At 41.1% G+C, this 26,768-nt stretch overlaps 1 protein-coding gene across 5 annotated transcripts in view; it reads right to left on the bottom strand.

Annotated features, from left to right (window-relative positions):
* Nucleotides 1-26,768, bottom strand: part of LOC128706599 (uncharacterized) — a 482,754-nt gene that overhangs the window by 375,024 nt on the left and 80,962 nt on the right. For all 5 annotated transcript variants that reach the window (XM_070090188.1, XM_070090200.1, XM_070090197.1 and 2 more), the window contains exon 6: nucleotides 20,345-20,547. In XM_070090188.1, the coding sequence (XP_069946289.1) occupies nucleotides 20,345-20,547 (203 nt within the window). The remainder of the gene's footprint in view (nucleotides 1-20,344; nucleotides 20,548-26,768) is intronic.

Below are 26,768 nucleotides of genomic sequence, written 5' to 3'. Positions count from 1 at the left end.
ATGGAATGATGAAGCCACTGTGTGGCAAAACGTTTCCTCATTGAAGATACCCAAGTGTTGCATATGTGTCTAATTCTTCTCTTATGCCAAATCTAAGGATAAAACAACATTCAGTATTGGGCCCTTGCTTAGTTGAGATGGGACCTACACAGATGACATCAAAGAATTGAGTGAGATACTAAAGTCCCAATACGACTCAACTACTGGACCACTATGATAACGTCCTGGATGCTACAGAGGATAAACAAAATGTAGATGGAGTATATACAGACATTGCGAAAGCCTTTGACAAGTGCGACCATGGTGTAATAGAGCACAAAATGCATGATAAAGGAATAACATGAAAAGTTGCTAGATAGATCTATAACTTCCTAACAAACAGAACACAAAGAGTAATAGTAAACAGAGTAAAGTCTGAGGCAGCTACGGTGAAAAGCTCTGTTCCACAAGGCACAGTACTCACTTCTATCCTATTCCTCATATCAGACACAAACAGAGATGTAAGCCATAGCTCTGTGTCTTCCTTTGCAGATGACACCTGAATTGCCATGACAGTGTCTTCCACTGAAGACACCGCAAGACTCCAAGTGGACATTAACCAGATCTTCAAATGGGCCACTCAAAACAATATGAAGTTCAATGAAGAGAAATTTCAACTACTCAGATATGGAAAACTTGAGGAAATTAAAACTGTATCAGGGAATACAAAAATTCTAACCATACAATAGAGTGAAAAAGTAATGTGAAGAACCTGGGAGTGATAATGTCAGAGGATCTTACTTTCAAAGACCACAACAACGATAGGATGGGTAATGAGAACCTTCAAAACTAAGGATGCCAAGCCCACGATGATTCTTTTTAAATTGCTTGTTCTCTCTAGGCTGGAATACTGCCTAAAGAAAGTATGAGTAGTGGGGAAGGGGGGTGAAGTGGGTTGGGATAGTTTTACAAATGCAGTATTAGAATGTGGGGCAGAAGTTTGTGGCTATAGGAGGGTGGGTGTAAGAGGAAAGAGGAGTGACTGTTGGAATGATGAAGTAAAAGGTGTGATAAAAGAGAAAAAAGGAGCTTATGAGAGGTTTTTACAAAACAGAAGTGTTATAAGAAGAGTAGAGTATAAGGAGAGTTAAAGAAAGGTGAAGAAAGTGGTGAGAGAGTGCAAAAGGAGAGCAGATGATAGAGTGGGAGAGGCACCATCAAGAAATTGCACAGAAAATAAGAAAAAAATTTGGAGTGAGATAAACAAGTTAAGAAAACCTAAGGAAGGAATGGATTTGTCAGTTAAAAACAGGGTAGAGGAATTAGTAGATGGGGACTTGGAGGTATTGGGTAGATGGCGGGAATATTTTGAGGAATTTTTAAACTCAATGATGAAAGGAAGGTGGTAATTTCATGCACTGGCCAGGGAGTTATCACATCTTAGAGAAGTGAAGAAGAGCAGGACGCAAGTGTGGGGGAGGTGTGTGAGGCATTACGTAGAATGAAAGGGGGTAAAGCAGCTGGAACTGATGGGATCATGATAGAAATGATAAAAGAAGGGGGGGGGATATAGTGTTGGAGTGACTGGTATTTTTGTTTAACAAATGTATGAAAGAGGGGAAGGTGCCTAGGTATTGGCAGAGTGTGTGTATAGTTCCTTTCTATAAAGGGAAGGGGGACAAAAGAGATTGTAAAAATTATTGGGGAATAAGTTTATTGAGTATACCAGGTAAAGTGTATGGTGGGGTTATTACTGAAAGTAGTAGAGGTAAGACAGATGGGTGGATTGCAGATGAGTAAGGAGGTTTTAAAGTGTAGATCAAGTGTTTACATTAAAGCATATATGTAAACAGTATTTACTATGTACAGGTCACCACAGTCTTGTGGTGACCTGTACATAGTTCAGTGAGGACATGTCTAGTGTACTCTCTGTGGACTGAACCAAGATGCCCTCCATTGAGCAACTTTACCAGTAGCTTGAAGAGGAATTGAGGGTAGCGAAGCTCAAGATATGGCGACTGACAGAGGAAAACAAGAGGATTCGTAGTAGTCATCCTGTTTTGAGTCCTCAGGTCAAGAAGGGAACCTGGGCAGTGGCCAGATAGCATGGAACGAAGTTGAAAATCAAGAAGACAAATGGAGAGGAAGAAACAATGAAGAAGAAAGTGTGTGCTGTGGTAACATCGAACTCCTTTTCTGTGCTACCATATCATGTGGGGTCGGTCTTCTGAGCTAGTACGGCGCCTATGCCAATTGAACTAGCATCAGTTGTCAGATAGAAGGGCTTAGAAAAATCTGGAAATTTCAAAATTGGAGCAGATGTTAGCTTTTCTTTTAGAATTTGGAATGCTCTTTCTTGACGGAAGGTCCAAACAAAAGGAGCATCTTTCTTAAGCAACTCAGTTAGAGCAGCTATGGAAGAAAAATTGGCAATGAAAGATCTATAAAAACCTGCTAAGCCCACAAAGGATCTTACGGCATCAGCAGTTTTGGGTGTTGGAAAATTTAGTACTGCAGTTACTTTACTTTGGTCAGTCGTAACCCCTCTAGGAGTGACTACGTGACCAAGAAACTTAATTTCTGATCTGAAAAATTGACATTTATACAGTTTGATCTTTAAATTGGCTTCTTCAAGCTTACCAAGTACTACATCAAGTCTTTTCAAGTGTGTATCCACGTCTTTAGACATGACGATTACGTCATCTAAGTACACCATAAGTGCATTACCTATGAGACCTCTAAAGATATTAGTCATGAGCCTTGAGAACGTGATAGGGGAAGATCGTAATCCAAACTCCATACGGAGGAAGTGATAATGACCTGTAGGAGTGGAGAATGCAGTTAGCTCTTGGCTGTCCTCGTGAAGAGGGACTTGCCAAAACCCTTGTAACAAATCCAGGGTTGAAAAGACTTTGTTATCTCCGATGTTACGTAAAAGATCACCCAGTACAGGAAGTGGGAAGCGATCTGGAATAGTTTTCGCATTTAACTTCCTAAAGTCAATCACTGGGTGCCAAGTACCATCCTTCTTAGGTACTAGGATCAAGGGTGCATTCCAAGGTGAATTGCTAGGTGCAATAACTCCATCATCAAGCATGTGATTGATCAATTCTTCTGCGACAGCAACTTGTGAATGAGGCATTCTGTACGCAGGTATGTAGATAGGTCTAGTACCAGGTTCAAGTGGAATACGATGGGACAATAAGTTCGTTATACCCATCTTCTCACCTGGTAAGGCAATGGCTTTACGACGTTTGTTCAACAGAGTCAACAAATGCTTGACTTCAGCTGGGAAGTCAGTGGGAGCTAAGTCTTTCTCCTCAACTGGTGAGTTTACCTTATCCATCAATCTCCTACCGAACCCCCACACGACAACCAGACGAATGTGAGTCAACTACTGGGAATGTCACAATGAACAAGAACAATGAAGAGGAATGTGAATCGACCACCCATGATCTTCAAACAAAGCCAAGTGTTAATGACACAGTGAAGCCAGCCAGTGAAGAAATCCTACCAAAGAACATATCTACTGAGAACCTTGTGCACACTGCCAACAGAGGTAATAACATTGTTTTAGTTGGGGACAGTCAGATTAAGTTATGGATAGGGCTTTTTGTCTTAGGGATAGAAATAAGAGGCAGAGGGTGTGTTTTCCTGGGGCTGAGATGAAGGATACTGTTAGCAGTCTGGACGACATCATGAGAGGTAATGGGAGCAATCCTATTATCTGTCTTAGTGTTGGAGGCAATGATGCTGGCAGACGTAGGTGTGAGGACCTCATTAGCAGGTATAGGTCAGCGACAGACATAATTAAGAAGGGTGGGAACCCAGTCATATGTGGTATTTTGCCAAGAGGAGGAGTTGGAAATGAATGGTTGTCCTGGGCAATTGGTGTCAACTGCTGGCTGGACAAATACTGTAAGGAAAATGCAGTAACATTCTTTGACAACTGGGAACTCTTCTATGGCAGAAATGATATGTATGCCAGGGATGGGGTTCACTTATCTAGGTCTGGGGCACTGGCAACTGCAGTGGAGGGAGCTGTTAGGGCTTTAAACTAGGAATAGTTAGTGGTATTGGTTTTGGCTGGAAAACAGTAAAGTCCCAGTGTAGTAATATTATGAGTTCCAGGGGAACCAGTAATAGGCAGAATGAGGTGGATATTGGAAAGCCAGTGGCACTAGGTGACAAGGACAGTAATAGGTTTAGTGTAAAAACAGAAATGAGCAGGAAGGGTTAAGAGAAAGGAGGGTCTCTAAATATGTATATTATACTAATAGTCCTAGTGCTAGGAATAAGATGGATGAGTCGAGATTAGTTGTTAGTGCAGGTATAACGAGTTTGTTTGGTAGCGGGTGATTAAATGATATACTTCTTCGGAGGCTTCTTTGTTTATTGAAAGGTCGTGGTGGGTCCACAGGCTTGTGTGTTGTGCCCATGGCCCGGGAGGGCCATCCCACGAGAGGAGCTAGGAGTAGGCCTTGTGTCTTCCTGCTAGGCCGCTGTGTGAGTGAGAGAGAGGCAAGGGCAGGCAGGCTGAAGTGGCAACGCCTATAGGTGGCAGCACCAGCATGGCGCGAAATATGAACTAAGCTGGCAGACAGCATGGGCTGTCTGTGCAGACAGTACAGGCTGTCTACATACGCTCGGCCACCTACCGCGCGTCGTCCCGACGCGACAATACTGGTGGTAAAAGAAACTCGGTCTCTCTCTCGTAGGAACAGGGCACAGAACACAAAATAAAAACATATATATACATATGGACATGGAAAAAAAACTTCCTACAGGGAGGGAAGAAAAAACATGTGGGGTGTGCTAAACATCGTGGTCATAGGCAGTGAGCGTCGATGGGCATTACTGCACGCCTTCCTGCGTCTGGACAGACTGCAGCACAGGAGACATCGCTGCGGCTGAGCTGTGACGTAACAGGGTACGGTCTCCTCTGGAACGGTGAAGCAGTCATCGTAGGAGTTGCTGCAGGTTTTCACTCAACCTGGGGCACGACATGCTGGTGCCCTCAAGTGAGGCGTCGACAAAGCTCGGCAACTGGGCAGGACTTCTGGCAAGCGACTCAGGAGGACCCTTCTCGACTGGTACTGTCGCTGGGCTGTCACTGCCAGCGAGCGTGGAGCGAGTTGTAGAGCGAGTTGTGGCAGAGACGACTGGGCGAAACATCTGGGAGTCGTAACATCATACACCAGACTGCAGTGAGCGAGCTAGCAGTCAAAGTGACATCTTCTTTGTGCAGGCTGCTCACTGAAACTTGTGACACGAGGCTGACACAGCGCCTGCCGACAGGGCTAACTGCGGCTTGGCGAGTATCATTCTCTCGGCAGTTGGAGTTATAGCAGAAGTTAGTCTAAGTGTCCCCAGACTTGTTTCTCTACATATAACTGCATTCTGAAGGTCTGGAGGTGAAGTGAAACAAATCTCGATGGGAATCGTAGCAGGTATGATTCTGCAGAACGTCACGAGCGACGAGCATAAAAGCTTTCTGTACAAGAGGGCTCGGTCACTCGGGGCTGTCTGATAGCTGTCAAACACACTGGTCACACGGGTGACCTAACACAGTGGTGCTACTCAGACCTCACAGGACACACGGAAACTTTACACACCTGGGGTATATGCGGTACATGGCTTAAACTAGCAAATGATGCTTTTCTGTGCACAAAACTGACACTAAGACATATACTAAAATGTGTGAACACTGACTGAGAGGAATTAATTAACACGACATATATCTTCTCTCAGTCTTCTCGACAATACTGAAATAATTACAGAACACTCGATGGTGACATCATGTGATGTCGGGCGTGATGTTGCGAGTTGACGTCAGCAGCACTGTGACGTCAGCAGACATCTCGAGGTGACGTCAGGCAGACATCGTGACATCATGAAGTCGGGCAGCAGCATCAGTGACGTCGTGAAGTCGGGCAGCATCGTCGGTGACGTCAATGTGATGCGGGCAGCAGACCACAGCATGTGGCCTGGGACATCTGGTAACTCACGTGACTTGTAGATACACGTGACATCGCCCACACCTACGTGGCATCGTGATCTACGTGGCAGGCTGATCCACGTAGCTTCGAGTGGCCTCGGGCACTCGGATACACAGCTCTGGCAAAGAATCCACACGAAAAACAGCAGAAAACACAGCAGAGGGAGTGGGCAGTGGTGAGTGGTGTATGGTAGGCTGGTGAGGTGTGAGAGTACAGCAGGGCGAGGCAAGGAGCGGCCACTTCCTCCTCCCACAAACATGTGGAGAACTCACACTGGACGCAGAAATCGCCACAAAACTCACCTCTGGCTTGCTGAAACAGCTGTGCTGAGCTGAACAACAGCAGCAACATACAAGTGACGCTGAACACGTGACTTGAGAAACAGCATGGGACGCTGCAGCGTGGGGTCATTACAATTCTCGGAGAATTTCGGCAAATTTCGACTGGATCCTGCTTGTACCTGTGTTTGGATGCTCAAACGTGCAGACACGACATCAGGATAACTTGTTGAGAGACGGATGCTTCTTGTGTAGGGTGATGAAGTGAAGATGACTTCATACCTCTCCTTCCTCTCTCCGGGCAAACAACTGCTGCGACCACCGCTGCTACCAATGTTTAATGGGTTGTTTGGTAAGGCTGGTAGCGGGGAGTAAATGATACGTCTCCAGAGGCTTCTTACTTTATTGTTAAGTCGTGGTGGGTACACAGGCTTGTGTGTTGTGCCCATGGCCCGGGCAGGGCCATCCCATGAGAGAGAGCTAGGTGTAGGCCTTGTGTCTTCCTGCTAGGCCGCTGTGTGAGTGAGCATGTGGCAAGGGCCGGCAGGCTGGCGTGCCCGAGAGGCCTGGCTACAGAGGGCAGCATCTGAGTGGCGCGAAATATGAACTAAGCTGGCAGACAGCATGGGCTGTCTGTGCAGACAGTACAGGCTGTCTACACAGGTAACATTGATGTACTTGCCATAACCGAGACATGGTTTAATTCGAAGTCGGGACATGCCTGCGGAATGTCACATTCAGGGATTTAAATTGTTCCGAGTGGATAGAAGTATTAGGAAGGGAAGGTGGGGTGGCACTGTATGTCCGAGATCGCTTGAACTGTTGCATAAAAACGGATATTAGGTCTGAAGTAATACATACAGAGCCTGTATGTGTTACCGTCCCCCAAACTTAGACAGGGACCAAGGGAGACTATTATGGGAGGAAACTGAAGGACACAAGGCATGATAATGTAGTAATTCTAGGGGAATTTAACTTTAGACAGATTGATTGGACTTTCTTGACTGGGAATATAGAATCTAATGACTTCTTCGAAGTAGTTCAGGATTGTTTTTTGAAGCAGTATGTGACAGAACCTACAAGGGAAAATAACCTGCTTGACTTGGTTCTGGCAAACAAGGAAACCTTTGTTAATAATTTAGTAATTACAGAGGAACTTGGTGCAAGCGATCACAAATCAATTAATTACCTTCGGCATTGAATGGAACTATGATAGTAGGGATAATTCCGTAATGGTCCCAGATTTTCGCTCAGCAAATTACAATGGGGTTAGAGAACACTTATCATCTGTGGACTGAGGTAACCAAGAGAGCTATCAGTATGACAGCTTCCTTAACACAATACATGCTGCCCAAAGAATATTTATCCCATATAAAGAAATTAGATTGAATAGATATGATCCAAAATGGATGAATAGGCTCATATATGTTTTAGGACAGAAAACAGGAATTTATAGGAGCATCAAAACAGGTGAGGGTCATCTTATGAATCAGTATATTGACATTAAGAGGGACGTAAAAAAGGGGATAAGAAAAGCTAAACTTTTTTTTCAACAAGTCGGCCGTCTCTCACCTAGGCAGGGTGACCCAAAAAGAAAGAAAACCCCCAAAACGAAAATACTTTCATCATTCAACACTATCTCACTCATACATAATCACTGTTTTAGCAGAGGAGCCCAGATACAACAGTTTAGAAGCATATATGAAGATACAATATAAAAAGTGACCTAAAATAATAATATCAAGGCCCCAATTATATATATTCCATCCTATTGCACACCCCTCCAAACCTCTCCTTTTAAAGTGCAGGCACTGTACTTCCCATTTCCAAAACTCAAGTCCAGCTATTTAAAATAACAGGTTTCCCTAAATCCCTTCACTAAATATTACCTTGCTCATACTCCAACAGCTCGTCAGGTCCCTAAAACCATTCGTCTCCATTCACTCCTAACTAACACGCTCATGCACACTTGCTGGAAGTCCAAGCCCCTAGCCCACAAAACCTCCTTTACCCCTTACTTCCAACATTTTCGAGGATGCCCCCTACCCCGCCTTCCTTACCCTACAGATTTATGTGCTTTCCATGTCATTCTACTTTGATCCACTCTCTCTATATGACCAAACCACCTCAACAACCCCTCTTCAGCACTCTGACTAATACTTTTATTAACTCCACATCTTCTCCTAATGTCCACACTCCGAATTTTCTGCATAATATTTACACCACACAATGCCCTTAGACAGGACATCTCCACTGCCTCCAACCGCCTCCTCACTGCATCATTTACAACCCAAGCTTTACACCCATATAAGAGTGTTGGTACCACTATACTTTCATACATTCCCTTCTTTGCCTTCATTGATAACGTTTTTTTGTCTCCACATATGCCTCAATGCACCACTCACCTTTTTTCCCTCATCAATTCTATGGTTAACATCATCCTTCATCAACCCATCCGCTGACACAACTCCCAAATATCTGAAAACAGGGAGGTACGACCGTCCTGCCAAGTGAGTGTACAACGAAAGCCTGTAATTGTTTTACATGATGGTAGGATTGCTGGTGTCTTTTGTATGTCTCATAAATATGCAGGATTACAGGTACGTCTTGCTACTTCTACTTACACTTAGGTCACACTACACATACATGTACATGTTTATTTATACACACTTATCTGAGTTTTCTTTGATTTTATCTTAACCCCTTTGAGGGTCCGTGCCATAGATCTATGGCTTTACGTTGAGGGTCCAAACTGTAGATCTACGTCATGAGCTCAGTTCACTCTGATAAGCTGTGAGCGCTAAATTTTGGCCTTGACATGAGAGAATACATCTATGAGGTATGTGTGCACCACATAAAACAAATCCTGAAGCACATAGTGCATAATGAGAGAAAAAACTGAAACCGTAATTTTCAATTAAAACAGCGACTTTGCAGTGTTTTTCGTATGTTTTTCATGGTTGTATTTGTGATTTCTTGGTCTCATTTGATAGAATGGAGGACGTATAACAGAAACAGAGATGATTTTCATTGGTTTTCATACTGGAAATGGCTTGAACCTGAGCTCAAAGTAGCAGAAATGTTAAATTTTTGCCAATGTTCAAGAGTAAACAAATGACCTCACATGCTGGTGGATCTAATATACATTCACAAATGTGCTGATAATATTTATTCAATTACAATATTGCATAACAGTAAATCTTCTATTTTTTGGTTTGAATAAAATAGGCCGTCGAATTCATTCTGACGAGGACATTCGAGCACTCCAGGAAGATTTGAATAGACTGATGCAGTGGTCGGAGAAGTGGCAGATGCAGTTTAATATAGACAAATGCAAAGTTCTAAATGTTGGACAGGACAATAACCATGCCACATATAAACTAAATAATGTAGATCTTAATATTACGGATTGCGAAAAAGATTTAGGAGTTCTGCTTAGCAGTAATCTGAAACCAAGACAATAGTGCATAAGTGTTCGCAATAAAGCTAATAGAATCCTTGGCTTCATATCAAGAAGCATAAATAATAGGAGTCCTCAGGTTGTTCTTCAACTCTATACATCCTTGGTTAGGCCTCATTTAGATTATGCTGCAAAGTTTTGGTTACCGTATTACAGAATGGATATAAATTCTCTGGAAAATGTACAAAGGAGGATGACAAAGTTGATCCCATGTATCAGAAACCTTCCCTATGAGGATAGACTAATGGCCCTGAATCTGCACTCTCTAGAAAGACGTAGAATTAGGGGGGATATGATTGAGGTGTATAAATGGAAGACAGGAATAAATAAAGGGGATGTAAATAGTGTGCTGAAAATATCTAGCCTAGACAGGACTCGCAGCAATGGTTTTAAGTTGGAAAAATTCAGATTCAGGAAGGATATAGGAAAGTACTGGTTTGGTAATAGAGTTGTGGATGAGTGGAACAAACTCCCGAGTACAGTTATAGAGGCCAGAACGTTGTGTAGCTTTAAAAATAGGTTGGATAAATACATGAGTGGATGTGGGTGGGTGTGAGTTGGACCTCATAGCTTGTGCTACCAGGTCGGTTGCCGTGTTCCTCCCTTAAGTCAATGTGACCTGACCTGACTAGGTTGGGTGCATTGGTTTAAGCCGGTAGAAGACTTGGACCTGCCTCATATGGGCCAGTAGGCCTTCTGCAGTGTTCCTTCGTTCTTATGTTCTTATGAACCCATAGAGGTAGGGGGAAAGTTGGTGTCTGATTCTGTAGTACAGTCTGTTAAGCATCATTCTTTCAAAAGTTTTACAAAGACAACTAGTTAAGGAGATCGGCCTAAATGTATCAGGCTGTTGGGGCTTAGGGATAGGCACAATGAGACTATTGGTCCAGGAAGTAGGAAGAACACCCTCAATGTAACTGAGATTATACAGTGCCAACAAAGGGTTATCAGGCACGTGCCTTAGAGTTCTGAGAATATCATAGGTTATACCATCCTCTCCAGGAGCAGTTGATCGACCTTTGGTTAATGCATTATCTAATTCATACTTGGTAAAGAGGCAATCACTCTCATCAATATTTTGGCTCATAAAATTAATCAGTTTCAACATTTCTTCAGAAGTACTGTACTCTCTAAATTTTTTCTAATATGAGATGGAAGGTTTTCATGCCTGGATGTTTTGGACCAGTCATTTATGAGGTCATTTGCTTTTTCAAGAGGAAAGGGATGAGCAACACTGTCAGTCTTTTTCCTGGTTATTTTATTTATACCTTTCCAAGCCAAACTCAAAGGGGTGGACCTATTTAATCCACTAACAAACTGTTCCCATTCCTGTTGCCTAAGTTCTTCCTTTCTATTCCTTGCATTTGTTAGTGCAGCTTGGAACGTTCTGAGCAGGTCTGGGGTTCTACATTCACGGTATGCTTTACCAATCCTCCTAGCTGCATGTGTTAGATTGCGTAGCTGTGGATCATTATAGTATTTACATTGGTTTTTATTGTTATTTATAGTGGAGGGTCTTTGTTTCCTATTCCTGCCCACTTGATCTGTGAGAACACTCTCAATAGTGGTAATTAAATCATCATTAAATTTTTTGTGCCAATGGGCTCGTAATTCTTATACCATTGATCCAAGTGGTTAATAAAGTTGTCTCTGTGTTCTGGTTTGAGAATAAGTTTCCTCCTTCTGTATTTAGCTCCTTGATTGCTGGAGATGTGATCAAGATTGACAGTTGTTAGTCTTGGGAAGTGATCAGATAGAAGATCATCAACTATGACAGAGTTATACATCGTATATGATGTATTAAATCCAAGACACAAATCTAGTATGCCACCATATATGTGAGTAGGCTCAGTAGTGCCCACAATTCGAACATTATCATGCTCATTTAGCAATTTCACTAGTTTAGTTCCATTGGTGTTTGTTATAGACCCACCAATATTCTTATGTCTGGCATTAAAATCTCCAAGAATGATGGTAGGTTCACTATTGATGCGATCTGGTAAAGCATCAGGTCGAAGCTGGTTCGCTGGGGCATAGAGATTAAAAATGTTTATGGAAAAATCGCCTGCATATACTTTGACACCATGATACTGCATGTTAACTCGACTCTGCAAGGAAAGGAGTGAATGTGGCAAGTTCTTTCTGACATACATCACACAACAGTTGGTTGACCTTAGGTTATAAGCTGCATATCCAGGCAAGTTTGGTGGAGGTGCTCCATCTTTCAATCTACATTCCTGCAAACAGATGACATCAATATTCTTGGTTGCACTAATATGATGTAAGTCAGGCAACCGCTTTCTGATGGAAGCAATGTTCCATGAAAAGATTTGTAATGTATCCATTGTAGTGAGTTATTACAATCTCTTGCGCATAAGACGGTAAAACTATTATGCTTTGACTACAGTGTGCAGACACTTAAGAGCAAATAGCATAGTTTGTACGTCTTTATCTTCAGGACCTTTATTTTTAAGCATTTTTCGGCATCTTGGCAGCCAGTTAAAAGGCAAGTCTTGAAGGCAAGAGTCATGGGCTTCTTTCTCACAAATTGCTGGAAGCTGAACGGAGATTGCTGCACTTTTGACATCATCACCATGCTCAAGAGCATCATCCTGATTACATATATTTATTAAACTTGTCAGGATCTGTTCAAGATGCTCAATTTTCTTCTGGAAATTTGTTATATGAGGAAGGTCAGGCGAATCCAATGCCACTCCGGAGGATGGCACTTCTGGGTTAGTGCTTTCTTTAACACCTATCACCTTAACAGGTACCATGGTTACATTAGTGTTCTCTGTTTCATCATTCATTGCAGGAAGGTCCTGTGCATCTGACTCATCTCCAATTTCCAGGGGGGTTACCTGTGTGGTGTCTGTCTGACTGTTGTAGTTGTGTGTATTGGAAGAAATGACAAACTCATCCCCATATTCAGGTGTAGCCATAGGTATCTGTAGTGGCAGACCAGTAGTTCCATATGTGCTAGCAGGGATGGCTAGCTCCTCCACAGCTGGTGTGTGTGATGGCATTCTGGTATCACCAGAATCATTTGCAGTGAGGTGGGGTTCTTGCACACTTTGCAGAGGTTCAGTCTCAGATCTGGCTGTGGTAGACTGGATGGCCTCATCCTCAGTTACCATTAAAGGACTGTTATCAGGTTTACATCGAAGGTTGTTTGGGTTCTGACTGCAGTCCTTGTGGGAAACTGTAACCCCAACTTCTTTACAGTTAATACACTTAAATTTTTGGCTGTCAGGGCCTACTGTGCATTCTCTAGTGGAATGTTTCCCAGCACACTTACCACACCAAGAATGTAGTATTCCACAGTCTACTGCAACATGGCCATAGTGCTGGCATTTGTAACACCTACGTTTAGGGGGTAGGTACACTTCGATGTTTAGGAAACGTAAACCATGCACCCAGATATTCCGGGGGAGGGGCACAGGACCCACCCAACTGACAATAATTTGGGATTTTCCTTTAAGTCTTTTAGGCTTGATGATATGCTCACTGAGAGTCAAATGGGATGGGTCCATGCAGAGAAGGTATCCAAAGATTATGATACTGACCCATTTTTTAAAGTGGTGAGTGTCTGATGGAGGTCGGAGCAGCTTAATATCCCCATAAGGTGTACTAAGTAGATCATTGATCAGTTCTGCATTCTGTTCCACAAACACAAAGTTGTGCGTGTTTTTCCTAAATTGGATCCTTGAGTTAGGATGCTTGTTTACAGCTTCCATTAGCCATGCACACTTAGCAGGCAGCGGGGTGTTGTCAGGGAAGTTCAGCTTAACACATTCTTCCTTTGAAGAAAGACTTCTTGCAGCCTCTGTGCACCAAGGACATTTAGTGTCACACTGTGTATGAGTCAAGTGAGTCTGACTATGTCGACGCTCTAGCCCTTTCTCACTTTTTCTCTTTTGTTTACTTTTAAAGGTCTGGAAGCTATCATCATTTCCATCACCTGCAGAAATAGGTTCCTCTATAACAGTTGCCATGTTTGCCAGTGATGATATCTGGTGTAAGACTCACAACACAAGAATTCCTCGCTTATCTTTCCCTTATAGCTTATGCAAGAGCAAATATTCACTACAAAGTCAGAGGTCCAAAATAGATCACAAGACACAAGTGCTCAAGTTCAATGAACACCTCCAACCATACTCAACCCAGACCACCACCACTCAATACGACACACCCCCCACCAAAAACACACTCAGAGACCTCTTATATGTGTGTTAATAATATGGTATATATAATGATATAATGGATGGTACAGGCGAGGTCTTACACCTTATCACAAATTACAAAGATGAAAAGAGAGAGAGAGAGAGAGAGAGACAAAGTAGGTAATATTGAGCATAAAATTAGAATTCTGTCATACATCACATTAAACAAGAGGTTCAGATTCATTGATAACTTCCACTTGAGTTAGTTCATGCTACTGCCACCTAATGCACCTCACTGAAATAATAATATAGCAGACATCACAATGAATGCTGAAGACAACCTCTTACCCCAACCATAGATTGTAAACAGTATTACTAAAAAAAAAAAAAAAAAAACTAGGTAATGTTACAATGACAATGAGATAAATCACTCTGGTTGACTTGCTTGGTCCATCCTGGGTAACTCACACGTTACTATGTTATACATGTATGCAAGCATAAGTGTGCAGCTGTAGATAGATGAACCAGTACCTAAACAATCTCACTTACACACGCGTTACTATGTATGACAAGTGTTACCAAGTACACCAAGTGTACACTTTATCACTTAGAATACACTTGTGCTGATGTAAATATAGGCGAGAGTGGTACACCGCTGGCCGTAATAAACACACTCAACTTCTCAAGGTCACACACTAGGCCCAGCTTCTGGAGAGGTACCAACGTTTTAGTGTGTTTATTATGTGTCAGTGCGTGTCTGCAGTCATTAAATTGGTGTATCAGAAGTTAAACACTACAATCCAGTTGATCAAATAGTCTAAAACAATTTACACAATGTATAACTAGAAGTATAATGATTGCAAATTGTTACTATTACAATTTTAACTAGGTGCTAGACCCACTAGATGAGATGGCAAGGAACATAGATGTTAACAGGCTGACTCTTGCTTAACACAGTTGAAAGGTAACCGAATTACTCAAGAGAGAAAGTATTCATGAAACTGAACATTATGCAGGAGTAAGCTTGTTCACAGTAAAAATACAAAGCATAAGTTACACACTCACACCACAGATGAACACTGCAATTTGAAATATTACTGGGAATTTAGCAGTAAAGTTTCAGTCTGAACGAGAAAATGTATTAGAAAACACAGCAATGACACTAGGACACGCAATTTAATTATGTAACCGTATTTAATAGCTCAGTTACACTGAGCAGAGCATGTATTACACTGATTTATCAAATGTAAGGAGTCGCTACACTGAAGCACACTCTGAGCCTTTTAAAGTCTTAATACAGGCTTACAAATGACAATTAACTGTTGGGGAAAGCAGCACTTAACACTTCTAGCACAAGTATGACAGATGAATGTTCACTGTGTACAAGCCAATCACCACAAACTTACTATGTTTATAAGTGAACCTCTGGCATGTCCCACTTAAAATGTCAGTACTGCAATGCTCGTTAAATTGTTCTTAAGCCACTAGAGGAAACACTGGTATGCCAGCAGGACTGTAGAACGTATACATAGACATGCTGGGCCTTAGGACAGCTATAACTGCAGGCTGCCTTAGCTTGTTCTGGCTAGCTTTTAGTGCTGCTTTCAAGCTTGCTTGACTGTGCTTGCTAAGCCCGTGTCAACCACCTGGATATTTGCTTGTAGCAGGCAGGAAAGCACACAGGAGACACATTCGTAAGATGAGTGGAGTGCGGCACAGAGGACACGGGCACTCAAGTACTTATGTGGTCTGGCAAAAACCGCCTCTAGACCAAAAGTAAATAGAGGCGAATGGCTGAGTTCCAAATCGAGGAAGGAGAAGGGACAAGGAAGGGATATTCACCTCGCTAGACACAGGCAATATGGGTGTAGGGGCCTGCAGGTCGCAGTGCAATTTTCAAGGTCATTCACTGGGCCCACAGTCGTCTCGAGAGTTACCAACCCTGTACTACTTGTTAATTACTCCAAACCCACAGCACTTAACACATCTAGCACACGTGTCTTGGAATGACAGACAAATTTTCACTACATAAGAACTAGTTCTCACAGCACCGAAGGTACGGCCAAAACACTGTAGAACGTTCACAAAGGCATTCTGGGATTCAGAATGCCTTGGCCTTCACTGGCTGGCTTGGAGCGCTGTTTGGCCTGGATCAGCTAAACTCGCCCTTATCCCATATGTAGATAATGGTGACGAGTTAAGGGATACCGGTGAATAGGAAAGTCGAGGAAGGGACATTCACCTCACTAGACACACGCAGTATGGGTGTAAGTGGCATGCGGGTCTTATAGTGCCATTTTCAAGGTCACCCAGCAGGCCAGACATTCCTCACTCATTTTAAGCCTACATAGGTACTGATGGTAGCACAATGTCCTACGTAAGCATAATCCACTCATGCAAATAGTTACAACAAATCTGAAGCACTTGCGGAACTCATATATTCGAGTACCAGCGGAGCAGCAAAATACACCTCTACACTGCACCTTGATAGAGGCGAATGGCTGAGTTTAAAGGCGGAGAGTTGGGGATACAGAACAGCAGGGGTAACTGAGCACACACATTCGCCTTTCTTCACATAGTCAATGTGGGCGAAAGTCTCAGGCAGGTGATGCAGTGCCTCGCTCAAGGTCACTGACTGAGGCAGACTTCTCAAGAGTTACCAAACACTGCAATACTCGTACAAATTGTTACTCCAAACTTGCAGAACTTCTAGCACACGTGTCTTGGAGTGAAAGACGAATTTTCAGTGTGTGGACACCTGGGTTACCAACTCACGTAGGACTGTTATTCCTCAGGTTGGTAAAGCGATGAGCTGTGAGCATTTTGAAAGGCACGAGTAGCAGTGGACTAGCAAAATTTTCCTCTACACTGTATGTTGATAGAGGCGAAAGGCTGAGGTCAAATGAAAGGCAGAGGGGAAGCAGAGGCCCGTGAGGGCCTTTGCAAAAAGGAAAACTATTTCCAGCGTTTCACTAGGTATATCCTTAGTCACAGCTCGCACATAACAGTTCTCCCAACACTGAAGCTGTCTTCCAACAGTAGGAGTTTTAACCCTTTGAGGGTCGACAGGCCCTCTCCGAAACTCGTTCTCTTATGAAAATATAGAGAATCTTTTCCCGATCATAAAGACACCAAAAGTTTGAAATTTGATAGAAAACTTACGGAATTATGCTCTCGCAAAGTTAGCGGTCTCGGCGATGTTTACGCATCGGCGATTTTGCCCACTTTGAGCCCCATTTTCGGCCAATTTCACTGTACTAGTCGACAAAAAACATGAATATTTCGCTAGAACTCCATTTTTTCTATCGAATGGGTGCAAGAAACCACTCATTTATGAAATTCAACTATCCAGTACAGTGGTCAGAATTTAGCAATTTTGCCAATTTCACACAAATTTCAAAAGATGCCAATTTCCAAATAGGGTCCAGAATAAACAAGAAAGACATTCCTGGCACTAAAATGACATTTCCTCTAGTCATTAGTCATGTCTCAAGGCCCCTCTTATATTCTTTTGCTTTCCACTTTGAATTTTTATTTTCACAAAAAATATAAGATTTACTGTTATGCAGAGTTCTGCATTAGTGTAAAAAATGGTATAAATATTATTGGTGCACTTGTGAAAGAATATTAGACTCACCAGTTGACGTGTATTGCACGCTTGGCACAATTTGTTTACTTTTGAATTTTGGTAAAAATCGAACATTTCTGCTACTTTGAGCTCAATTTCAAGGCACCTTTCTTTGTAAAACCAGTCAAAATCATCTCAATTTCTGTAATATGTCTTCCATTCTATAAAATGAGACCAAGAAAACTAGAATACAACAATAAATACCATACGAAAATACACTGCAAAGTCGCTGATTTATTAAAAAAAAATGGTCAAAGTTTTTTTTTCTCATTATGCACTGTGTGCTGCAGGATTTTTTTTAGACTGTGCACACTGACCACATAGACCCATTCTTTCATATGAAGGCCTACCAGCTTTCTCCCACTAGATTTGAGGCCGCTAGAATTTATGAGTACTAGTACGTCAAAAACCCCTACGCGTAAGACGTACTAGTACGACGAAAACCCTCAAAGGGTTAATGATGACTTATCAGTCGGGAGAAATGGGTAGGCCTGCGAATTAGTAGGTCCAGATCCCCAGCACACGTCTACTCCCCTCAACCACTCAGCCGAGACTGCCATATGGTACATTGTACCATACAGTACAATGATACCATATTGCAATTGTACCATATGGTACAATGGCACCATATGATACAATGGTACCATATGGTACAATATAGTACAATGGCAGATACAATGGTACCATAGTACCATATGGTACAATGGCACCATATGATACAATGGTACCATATGGTGCAATGGAACCTTATGGTACCATATGGTGTAATGGTATCATATGGTACCATATGATGCAATGGTACCATATGGTACATTGTACCATACAGTACAATGATACCATATGGTTCATTGTACCATATGGTACTGTTGTATTCAACACAATAAACACACTAATATTTTCATTATTTTGTTTACAATAGTTGTTTACAACAAAAATATGAAAAAATGTTATATATTAGTAATGTTCTATTATACATTTACAAGTGTACAGGAACGTGACGCATTCCTTGAGGTGGATGACAAAGCACTTCGTCTCGGAAACTGGAGAGTCAGTAGCTAGCTTGTGCCTCCACTCACTCAGTCTTGGCTGGTGTCTCATGCCACCAACACCTATTGACCATATGGTACACGGCATCATATGTTACAGGGTACCATATGGTACATTGTACTATGTGGTATAGGGTACCATGCAGTACAGGATAACATATGATGCAGGGTACCATATGGCACAGGGTACCATATGGTATAGAGTACCATACAGTACAGGACACCATATGGTACAAATACAGGGATAACTATGGAAATAAGTCACCCTGACTTTTTTGGGTTATCCTAGGATTTTATACGCATGCTGCTATGTATGACGATCTATGTAATTGTATTTTTGTACACCTGAATAAACTTACTCAAGTGCATGTGCATAAGTAAGTTTAATTAGTTATACACAAATAAAGTTACATAGAATTGTCATATTTAGCAGCATATGTTTGGAGAACCTAGGATAACCCAAAAAAGTCAGACAGACTTATTTCCATTAGGGTCCCTGTACCCTGTACCATATGGTACCACTCTACCATATGATACCATTGTACCATATGATACCACTATGACATGGTACCATTGTACCATATGGCACAATGGTACCATATGGTTCAAAACCGTAGAATTCGTCTTCATATCCACTTCCAACGGTCTTTGAACTGTAAGTTGTGAAGAGGAGAGTCAGAATTCCCCCAGAGAGTGAGTGGGGAGTGAGAGCTTCCTTGCCGTCAGGCATAATGAACAAAGCTACTTTGCCAGTGTTCCCACAATGCCATGCGAGCGTCCAGATTTTTTCTATGGTGCGCACACTGATCACCCAGACCCATTCTCTCAGATGTAGGCCTACCAGCCTTCTCGTGCTAAATTTGACGCTGCTAGAATTTTGGCGTAGATCTACGGTTTGGACCCTGAACGTAAAGCCGTAGATCTACGGGGCGGACCCTGAAAGGGTTAAAAAAAAAAAAAAGAAAAAAAAAAAGGTTAACCAGAGTTAACCTGGTCTGACTCCATGCCATAGAGACAATGGTCCCTTCAAGTAGGCTGTAACATCTAAATAAATTAACTATTAAATAATTTTTTTTTTTTTAACAAGTTGGCCGTCTCCCACCGAGGCAGGGTGACCCAAAAAAAGAAAGAAAATCCCCAAAAAGAAAATACTTTCATCATCATAAGCATCAGCCAGTATCTCAAGCCCCTCCTTTAAAGTACATGTGTTGTACTTTTTACCTCCAGGACTCAAGTCCAGCTAACTGGTTTCCCTAAATCCCTTCACAAAATATTACCCTGCTCAAACTCCAACAGCTCATTAGGTCCCAAAAACCATTCACCTCCATTTACTATTATCTAACATGCTCACTCATGCCTGCTGTACGTCCAGGCTCCTTGCACACAAAACCTCTTTAACCCTTAAACTGTCCAAACAGATCTATGTTCACATGCGTAGTGCTCCAAAAGTAGATCTACGTTTTTTTTTTACATATTTTCAAATATAACAAAAAACGTAGATCTAAGTTTTTTTTTACACATTTTCATTTTTTTTTTTTCCAACAAGTCGGCCGTCTCCCACCGAGGCGGGGTGACCCAAAAAAGAAAGAAAATCCCCAAAAAAGAAAATACTTTCATCATCATTCAACACTTTCACCACACTCACACATTCACTGTTTTTGCAGAGGTGCTCAGAATACAACAGTTTAGAAGCATACACATATAAAGATACACAACATATCCCTCCAAACTGCCAATATCCCAAACCCCTCCTTTTAAGTGCTATTAAATAATATATTTGAAAATACACACGGAGTCGATTGTGTTTGGGACGTCCTGAGTGGGCTGTGGTCAGGTTGTTTACTGAAAAACGGCCAGAATCCTGACGGCGACGGTGACGAGTAGCTGAGTGACGGTTACGATCTTTGGGTGGGACAGGAGGCTGCTGAGTGCGGCGATGGGATCGAGCAGGAACCTCACCATCATCATTTTCCTCTTCTATCAAATCTTCATCACTGGTGACAAATGAACATGATAAACAAAGAAGATAAATGTCACCTAGATCATCCTATCTAAACAACTTTCATTAGAACTATTATGGCAGTACACTACTATAGTAGTAGACAGAACCTTTAAAATTAATTTATTTTAAAGCTACAGATTCACTTGCTGAAACCCTCCTAGGTATATCAGTAATGTTAGGTTTCTATAAGCATCAAATTTAATTCTAATCTGAGCTATAATTTTAGAAATGGGGAATAAAAAAAAAAAAAAAAGTTCAATTCAGTCTATTTTACAGAACCCATGTACATTTCAGAATGATACTAACATTACATGAAGACAATACCTGATAATTTTATATTATATCACAATATTTACTAAAGTTTCTCGAGCACACATACATCACTTTAAAAAACAAATATTACTGAAGTTGAAAAAAAAAAGAGAGAGAGATTTATATTAGTGAGAAGTCTCTAATGTTTTTTCTAATTTTATTGAATACTGAATTGTGATTCCAGACATAATTTCAAAGACCTTATTTACTATGCTTTGTCATACTCTCTAGGTTATATAATTCTTAATAGGTTTAGTAATCCAGTAGTATTATTGCTTCATAAACATATTCAATGATGGTGTCCCACAAATGCTACAAAACTGAAGGCTTAAGTGAAATTCACACAGCTTATGGTGAAAAATTATAGTAGTAGGTTGGTAGACAGCAACACCTCCAGAGATGAACTACTGTCCTGGCAAGTGAGTGTAAGACAGAAAAATGAATTTGTTTTACATGATGGTAGGAGTGCTGATGTCTTTTTTTGTCTCATAAACACACACAATAACGGGCATATCTTGCAACTTTTATTTACAATTAGGTCACATTACACATGAATGTACACATTTATGTATACACATCATATTTTTCTTAATAGTTCTTGTTTTTATTACAAGAATTTTCCTCTGCAAGACATGGGTGATGTAAAAGTCAACTAATATGCCAGGAGCAATGGGCCACTAACCCATTCTCCCGTACAGCTTACTAAAAATAAAAATAAAACCTTTAAGTTGGGATGTCTGAATGCGCATGGATGTAGTGTGGATGACAAGAAGGAGATGACTGTGGATGTTATGAATGAAAAGAAACCAGATGTCCTGGCTCTAAGTATAACAAAGCTGAATGGGGTAGGAGTGTTTCAGTGGGGAGAAACAAATGGGATTAGGTCGGGGGTTTCTAACAGTTAGAGATAAGGAAGGAGTAGTAATAATGTTAAAGGATCAGTTATTGCAGGAAAAGAGGGAATATAAATGATTAAATTCATGGATTATGTGACGTAAAATTAGGGTGGGATGTGAAAAGTGGGTTACAGTGTTAATGCACACTGGAGAAGAGAAATGTAGAGGAGAGGGAGTGATTCTAGGAGATGTTGAGTGAGTGCAGGGGGAGTTTTGAACCAAGAGAGAGAGTACTTGTGGTGTTGGGAGCCTAAATGCTAAAGTGGGTAAAACTGTTGTGGAGATAGTAGTAGGTAAATTTGGGGTGCCAGGGGAAAATGAAAATGGGGGGCCTTCAATTGAATTATGTATAGAAAGATGTTTGGTAATAAGTAATATTTCTATGAAAAAGAGGATAAATAAGTATACATGGTTTGATACAGCACATAATGAAAGTGGTTTGTTAGATTACGTATTGGTGGATAAAAGGTCGATGGGTAGTCTTCAGGATGTGCTTGTTTAAAGAGAGTTAGTTAGTTTAATATGTTTATTATGCACCCCATACCCATCCTGTGGGCGGTAGTCAAAAGATTACAGAGGTACATAATGGGTCCAGGGACTGGGCCTGAAAGTTTTGATAGCTGAGCAAGTTACAGAGGTAATGAATTCACAATTTACAAAGGTAATGAACTCACAATTTACAAAGGTAATGAACTCCAGGTAGGTCTAGTCACAATCATGACAAGTTACAAAGGTATTTACAGATTACAGAGGTACACAATGGGTCCAGGGACCGGGCTCCAAAGTTTTGATGGCTGAACTAGGTACAAGGTAATGAACTCACAAGTTACAAAGGTAATGAACTCACAAGTTACAAAGGTAATGAATACTGTAAGAATGGTTACTTACGTTTATACATGGCTGCAATCATGAACAAATTTTAGAGTAATGAGCAATTCACACTTCCACACCCGGTCACAACTGTAGTGAGTTATTGGTGCAAATGTTGATTGCTGAGTTTCTCTCTCTCACACACACACACACACACACACATACAAATTCATACACACACACATAAACACACACACACACACACACACACACACACACACACACACACACACACACACACACATATGCACACACACTCATACACACACTCATACTCACACACACACACACACACACACACACACACACACACACACACATACACACACACACACACACACACACACACACACACACACTCATACACATACACACAAACACACACACACACACACACACACACACACACACACACACACACACACACACACACACACACACACACATGCACATATGTGGTAATGCTTTATTTACAGCTAGCAAAGTCAGGGTATTTCTCCAGAATGGTCTGTAATATACCACTGTGGATAAAATACTTAGCCATTTCTTGAACACTTCTGAGTGAGTCGTTTCTAAATTCATTAATTTTATCGTACTCCAGTACATAATGACGCAGGGTGTGACAATAATCCATCTGGCAAAGTTTACATCTGGTGGTGGTGATTTAACCTGCCAAAGATACTTGTAACCCAGCCGGAGCCGGGCGGTAGTGACATCCAAGAGTCTGCTTATTTTGTTGGATGCACCATAGACATGTGGCTCCTCCTGCATGATAGAATGATGATAGATGGACTCACTGGTGTCAATCTCCCTGAGCCTTAAGTCCATAAAATTCAGAGGCAACAGATATATCGCATCATTATTTAGTTGTAGCTACAGTTAGTAAGAGGTAAACGGAGCAAAAAGAAAAAGACAACAGCAAATAAGAGGCAGAGCTGAAAGTTTATAAACTAAGGGAGGAGGAACTTAAGGTGAGACATAAACAACTATTGGGAAAAAGGTGGGCTAATGAGAGTATACGAAGTATGGGGGTTGAAGAGGGGTGGGATAGTTTTAAAAAGGCAGTTAGAGTACAGAGCAGAAGTCTGTAGTTACAGGAGGGTGGGTGCAGGAGGAAAGAGGAATGATTTCTGGAATGATGAGGTAAAGGGTGAGATAACACAGAAAAAGATTGTGTATGAGAGATTTTTACAGAACAGAACTGATATCAGAAAGGAGTATACAGAGTAAAAGAGAGGCAAAGAGAGTGGTGACAGAGTGCAAAAAAAGAGAAAGTGATAGAATAGGTAACGTGCTGTCAGCAAATTTTGCTCAGAACAAGAAAAACTTTTGGAGATAAATAGGTTAAGAAAGCCTAGGGAACAAATGGATCTGACAGTTAAAAACAGAATAGCAAAGTTAGTAGATGGGGAGCTGGAGGAAATGCAAAGATGGCAGGAATATTCTGAGCAATTATTAAATGCTGATGAAGAAAGGGAGGTGGAAATTTCATGCACTGGCAAGGGAGGTATAACATCTTTTAGGAGTGAAGAGGAGCCAAATGCGAGTATGGGGGAGGTGCGAGAGGAATTAGGTAGAATGAAAGGGGGTAAAGCAACTGCTGCTGCCACAACAGCGGCAGCAGCAACCTCCAAGCTCCGTACTTTTCTCCAACTATCAGAGTCACCAATGCTCCTATGGTGACCTAGTTACAAGCAAAACTGCACTACCCAACATAGCACCCAGAATGACGAAAGATTACCAACAGTGAAACCTACAAATCGAAAATATTAGAGATCAAAGGAAGACTGCCCACAAACCGAAAGCAACACCCCGCTGCCAGCCGAACAACGTAACCCCAAGCTTTGTATAACTACAACTTCTTTTTTTTTTTTTTTTTTCAACAAGTCGGTCGTCTCCCACCGAGGCAGAGTGACCCAAAAAAGAAAGAAAATCCCCAAAAAGAAAATACTTTCATCATCATTCAACACTTTCACCACACTCACACATTATCACTGCTTTTGCAGAGGTGCTCAGAATACAACAGTTTAGAAGCATATACGTATAAAGATACACAACATATCCCTCCAAACTGCCAATATCCCAAACCCCTCCTTTAAAGTGCAGGCATTGTACTTCCCATTTCCAGGACTCAAGTCCGACTATATGAAAATAACCGGTTTCCCTGAATCCCTTCACTAAATATTACCCTGCTCACACTCCAACAGATTGTCAGGTCCCAAGTATCATTCGTCTCCATTCACTCCTATCTAACACGCTCATGCACACTTGCTGGAAGTCCAAGCCCCTCGCCCACAAAACCTCCTTTACCCCCTCTTTACAACCCTTTCAAGGACGACCCCTACCCCTCTTTCCTTCCCCTATAGATTTATATGCTTTCCATGTCATTCTTATTACTTTTCCTTTTATATCCATGGCGAAGTGGAATAAGAATCTTTCCTCCGTAAGCCATGCGTGTTGTAAAAGTCAACTAAAATGCCGGGAACAATGGGCTAGTAACCCCTTTTCCTGTAAAGATTACTAAAAAGAATAAGAAGAAGAAACTTCTTCTTAACTACAACAATTCCTGTAGTATTATGAGGCGCAATCTAAGAGGAAACAGCACCAAGGCCAGCAAGAAAACACCGAAAAATCAACTATTCAACAAGTGTAGCCAGGAGGACACCGGCCCAGCAACCACCCCACTCACCACCGCTCAAGGTGACACCACAACAATAACAACAAATATGGCTGCCACCAGCCCATCCTCCCCTCTCTTCCCCGGATTCAACTTACCAAGTAGTCTCTCAGGTATGACCAATGATCCAGATACCCTAAAGACATGCATCTCCTCCTTAGTTATTGAAAATATGAATCTTCGAGAGACACTAACAAAACAAGACACCAGGATGACACAACTCGAGAACAAAATCCTCAGTCTTGAACAAAAGTTATCAACACCAGGAATGACTAACTGTGACAAGACCATCCAAACAGTCATAGATAGCCATACCCAACAAATAATATCTCTTAATACAAAGGTTGAAGAAGCAGTAAAAGAATGGAAGAACAACTTAGATAACCAGTTCAGTGACTACTTTGCTCTCCAAGAAGATAAAACTGAGCAAGATAAACTATCGGACGCAGTAATAGTTAACAGTCCACTTTTTCCCAGTGATATGAACCAAACAAACAGTAAAGAAATTACTCTGCAGATCATAAAGGACCAAACAAGTGTTATTGTACCAGAGTCAGAAATAAAAGAAGCCAGGTTACTAGGATCCCATTGTAGAAAAAGTGTTATGCTTAGATTCCACTCACAAGACAGGAAAAAAGACTTAATTATTGCATCTATTAAAGTAAAGAAAGAGGTATACATAAACGAGTGTCTTACCAAAAAATGTCAGAACCTCCTGTATAGAGTCAGAAAACTTCAGAGGGAGAATAATGACACAATACACCAATGCTTCACACGGGATGGGAAAATTCTAGTTAGGAAAACAAATGAAGGTCAACTGTACACAATCACGAACGAGAATGATCTATCACGATTTCTCAGGGATACTGATTTTACAGAGAATAACTAAATGTCCAACCTAAAAGCCTACGTAATGTAGTGTATGTTTTCCTCCATTATTGTTCAAATCTCTTAGTACAATCTCTTAGTAATTAAATAATCAACTACCTCATTTTGTGATTTTACTAGTAAGCATAAGTCACCTTATCTAATTTTCTTATTTACTATTTATGCTTAAATATTAGCTGAATCGATACTTTCTCTGTCCATATTACTACCTATTTTTTTTAAATACTATCAATTGATATTACTTACTAAAATTAATAATTACCATTTTTACTATCAATACAATTTACTCTTAACATTTTTGACATCATTTAATAACCATTACTTGTCTAATTACCTTAACCAGTTTTAATACCACATTTACTATCTTAGAGTACTCTTAATTACCTTGTACTGCCAAATAACCTCAAGTATAACTACCAGTGCAATTTTGAAAGAAATAAACATTACTTTTTCACTTATTTTGTAATCATTATTACTTACTAAAATTTTATTAAACACCATATTTACTACCAGTCAATTTTACTTTTGTACATTAATCATTATTTTATACTTCCCATAACATTTTGTTGC

Source organism: Cherax quadricarinatus, chromosome 3, assembly GCF_038502225.1.
Source record: "Cherax quadricarinatus isolate ZL_2023a chromosome 3, ASM3850222v1, whole genome shotgun sequence".
Taxonomy (NCBI): Eukaryota; Metazoa; Arthropoda; class Malacostraca; order Decapoda; family Parastacidae; genus Cherax; species Cherax quadricarinatus.
The sequence above is the reverse complement of the archived record's forward strand: the minus strand, read 5'-3'. Positions and strand labels throughout refer to the sequence as shown.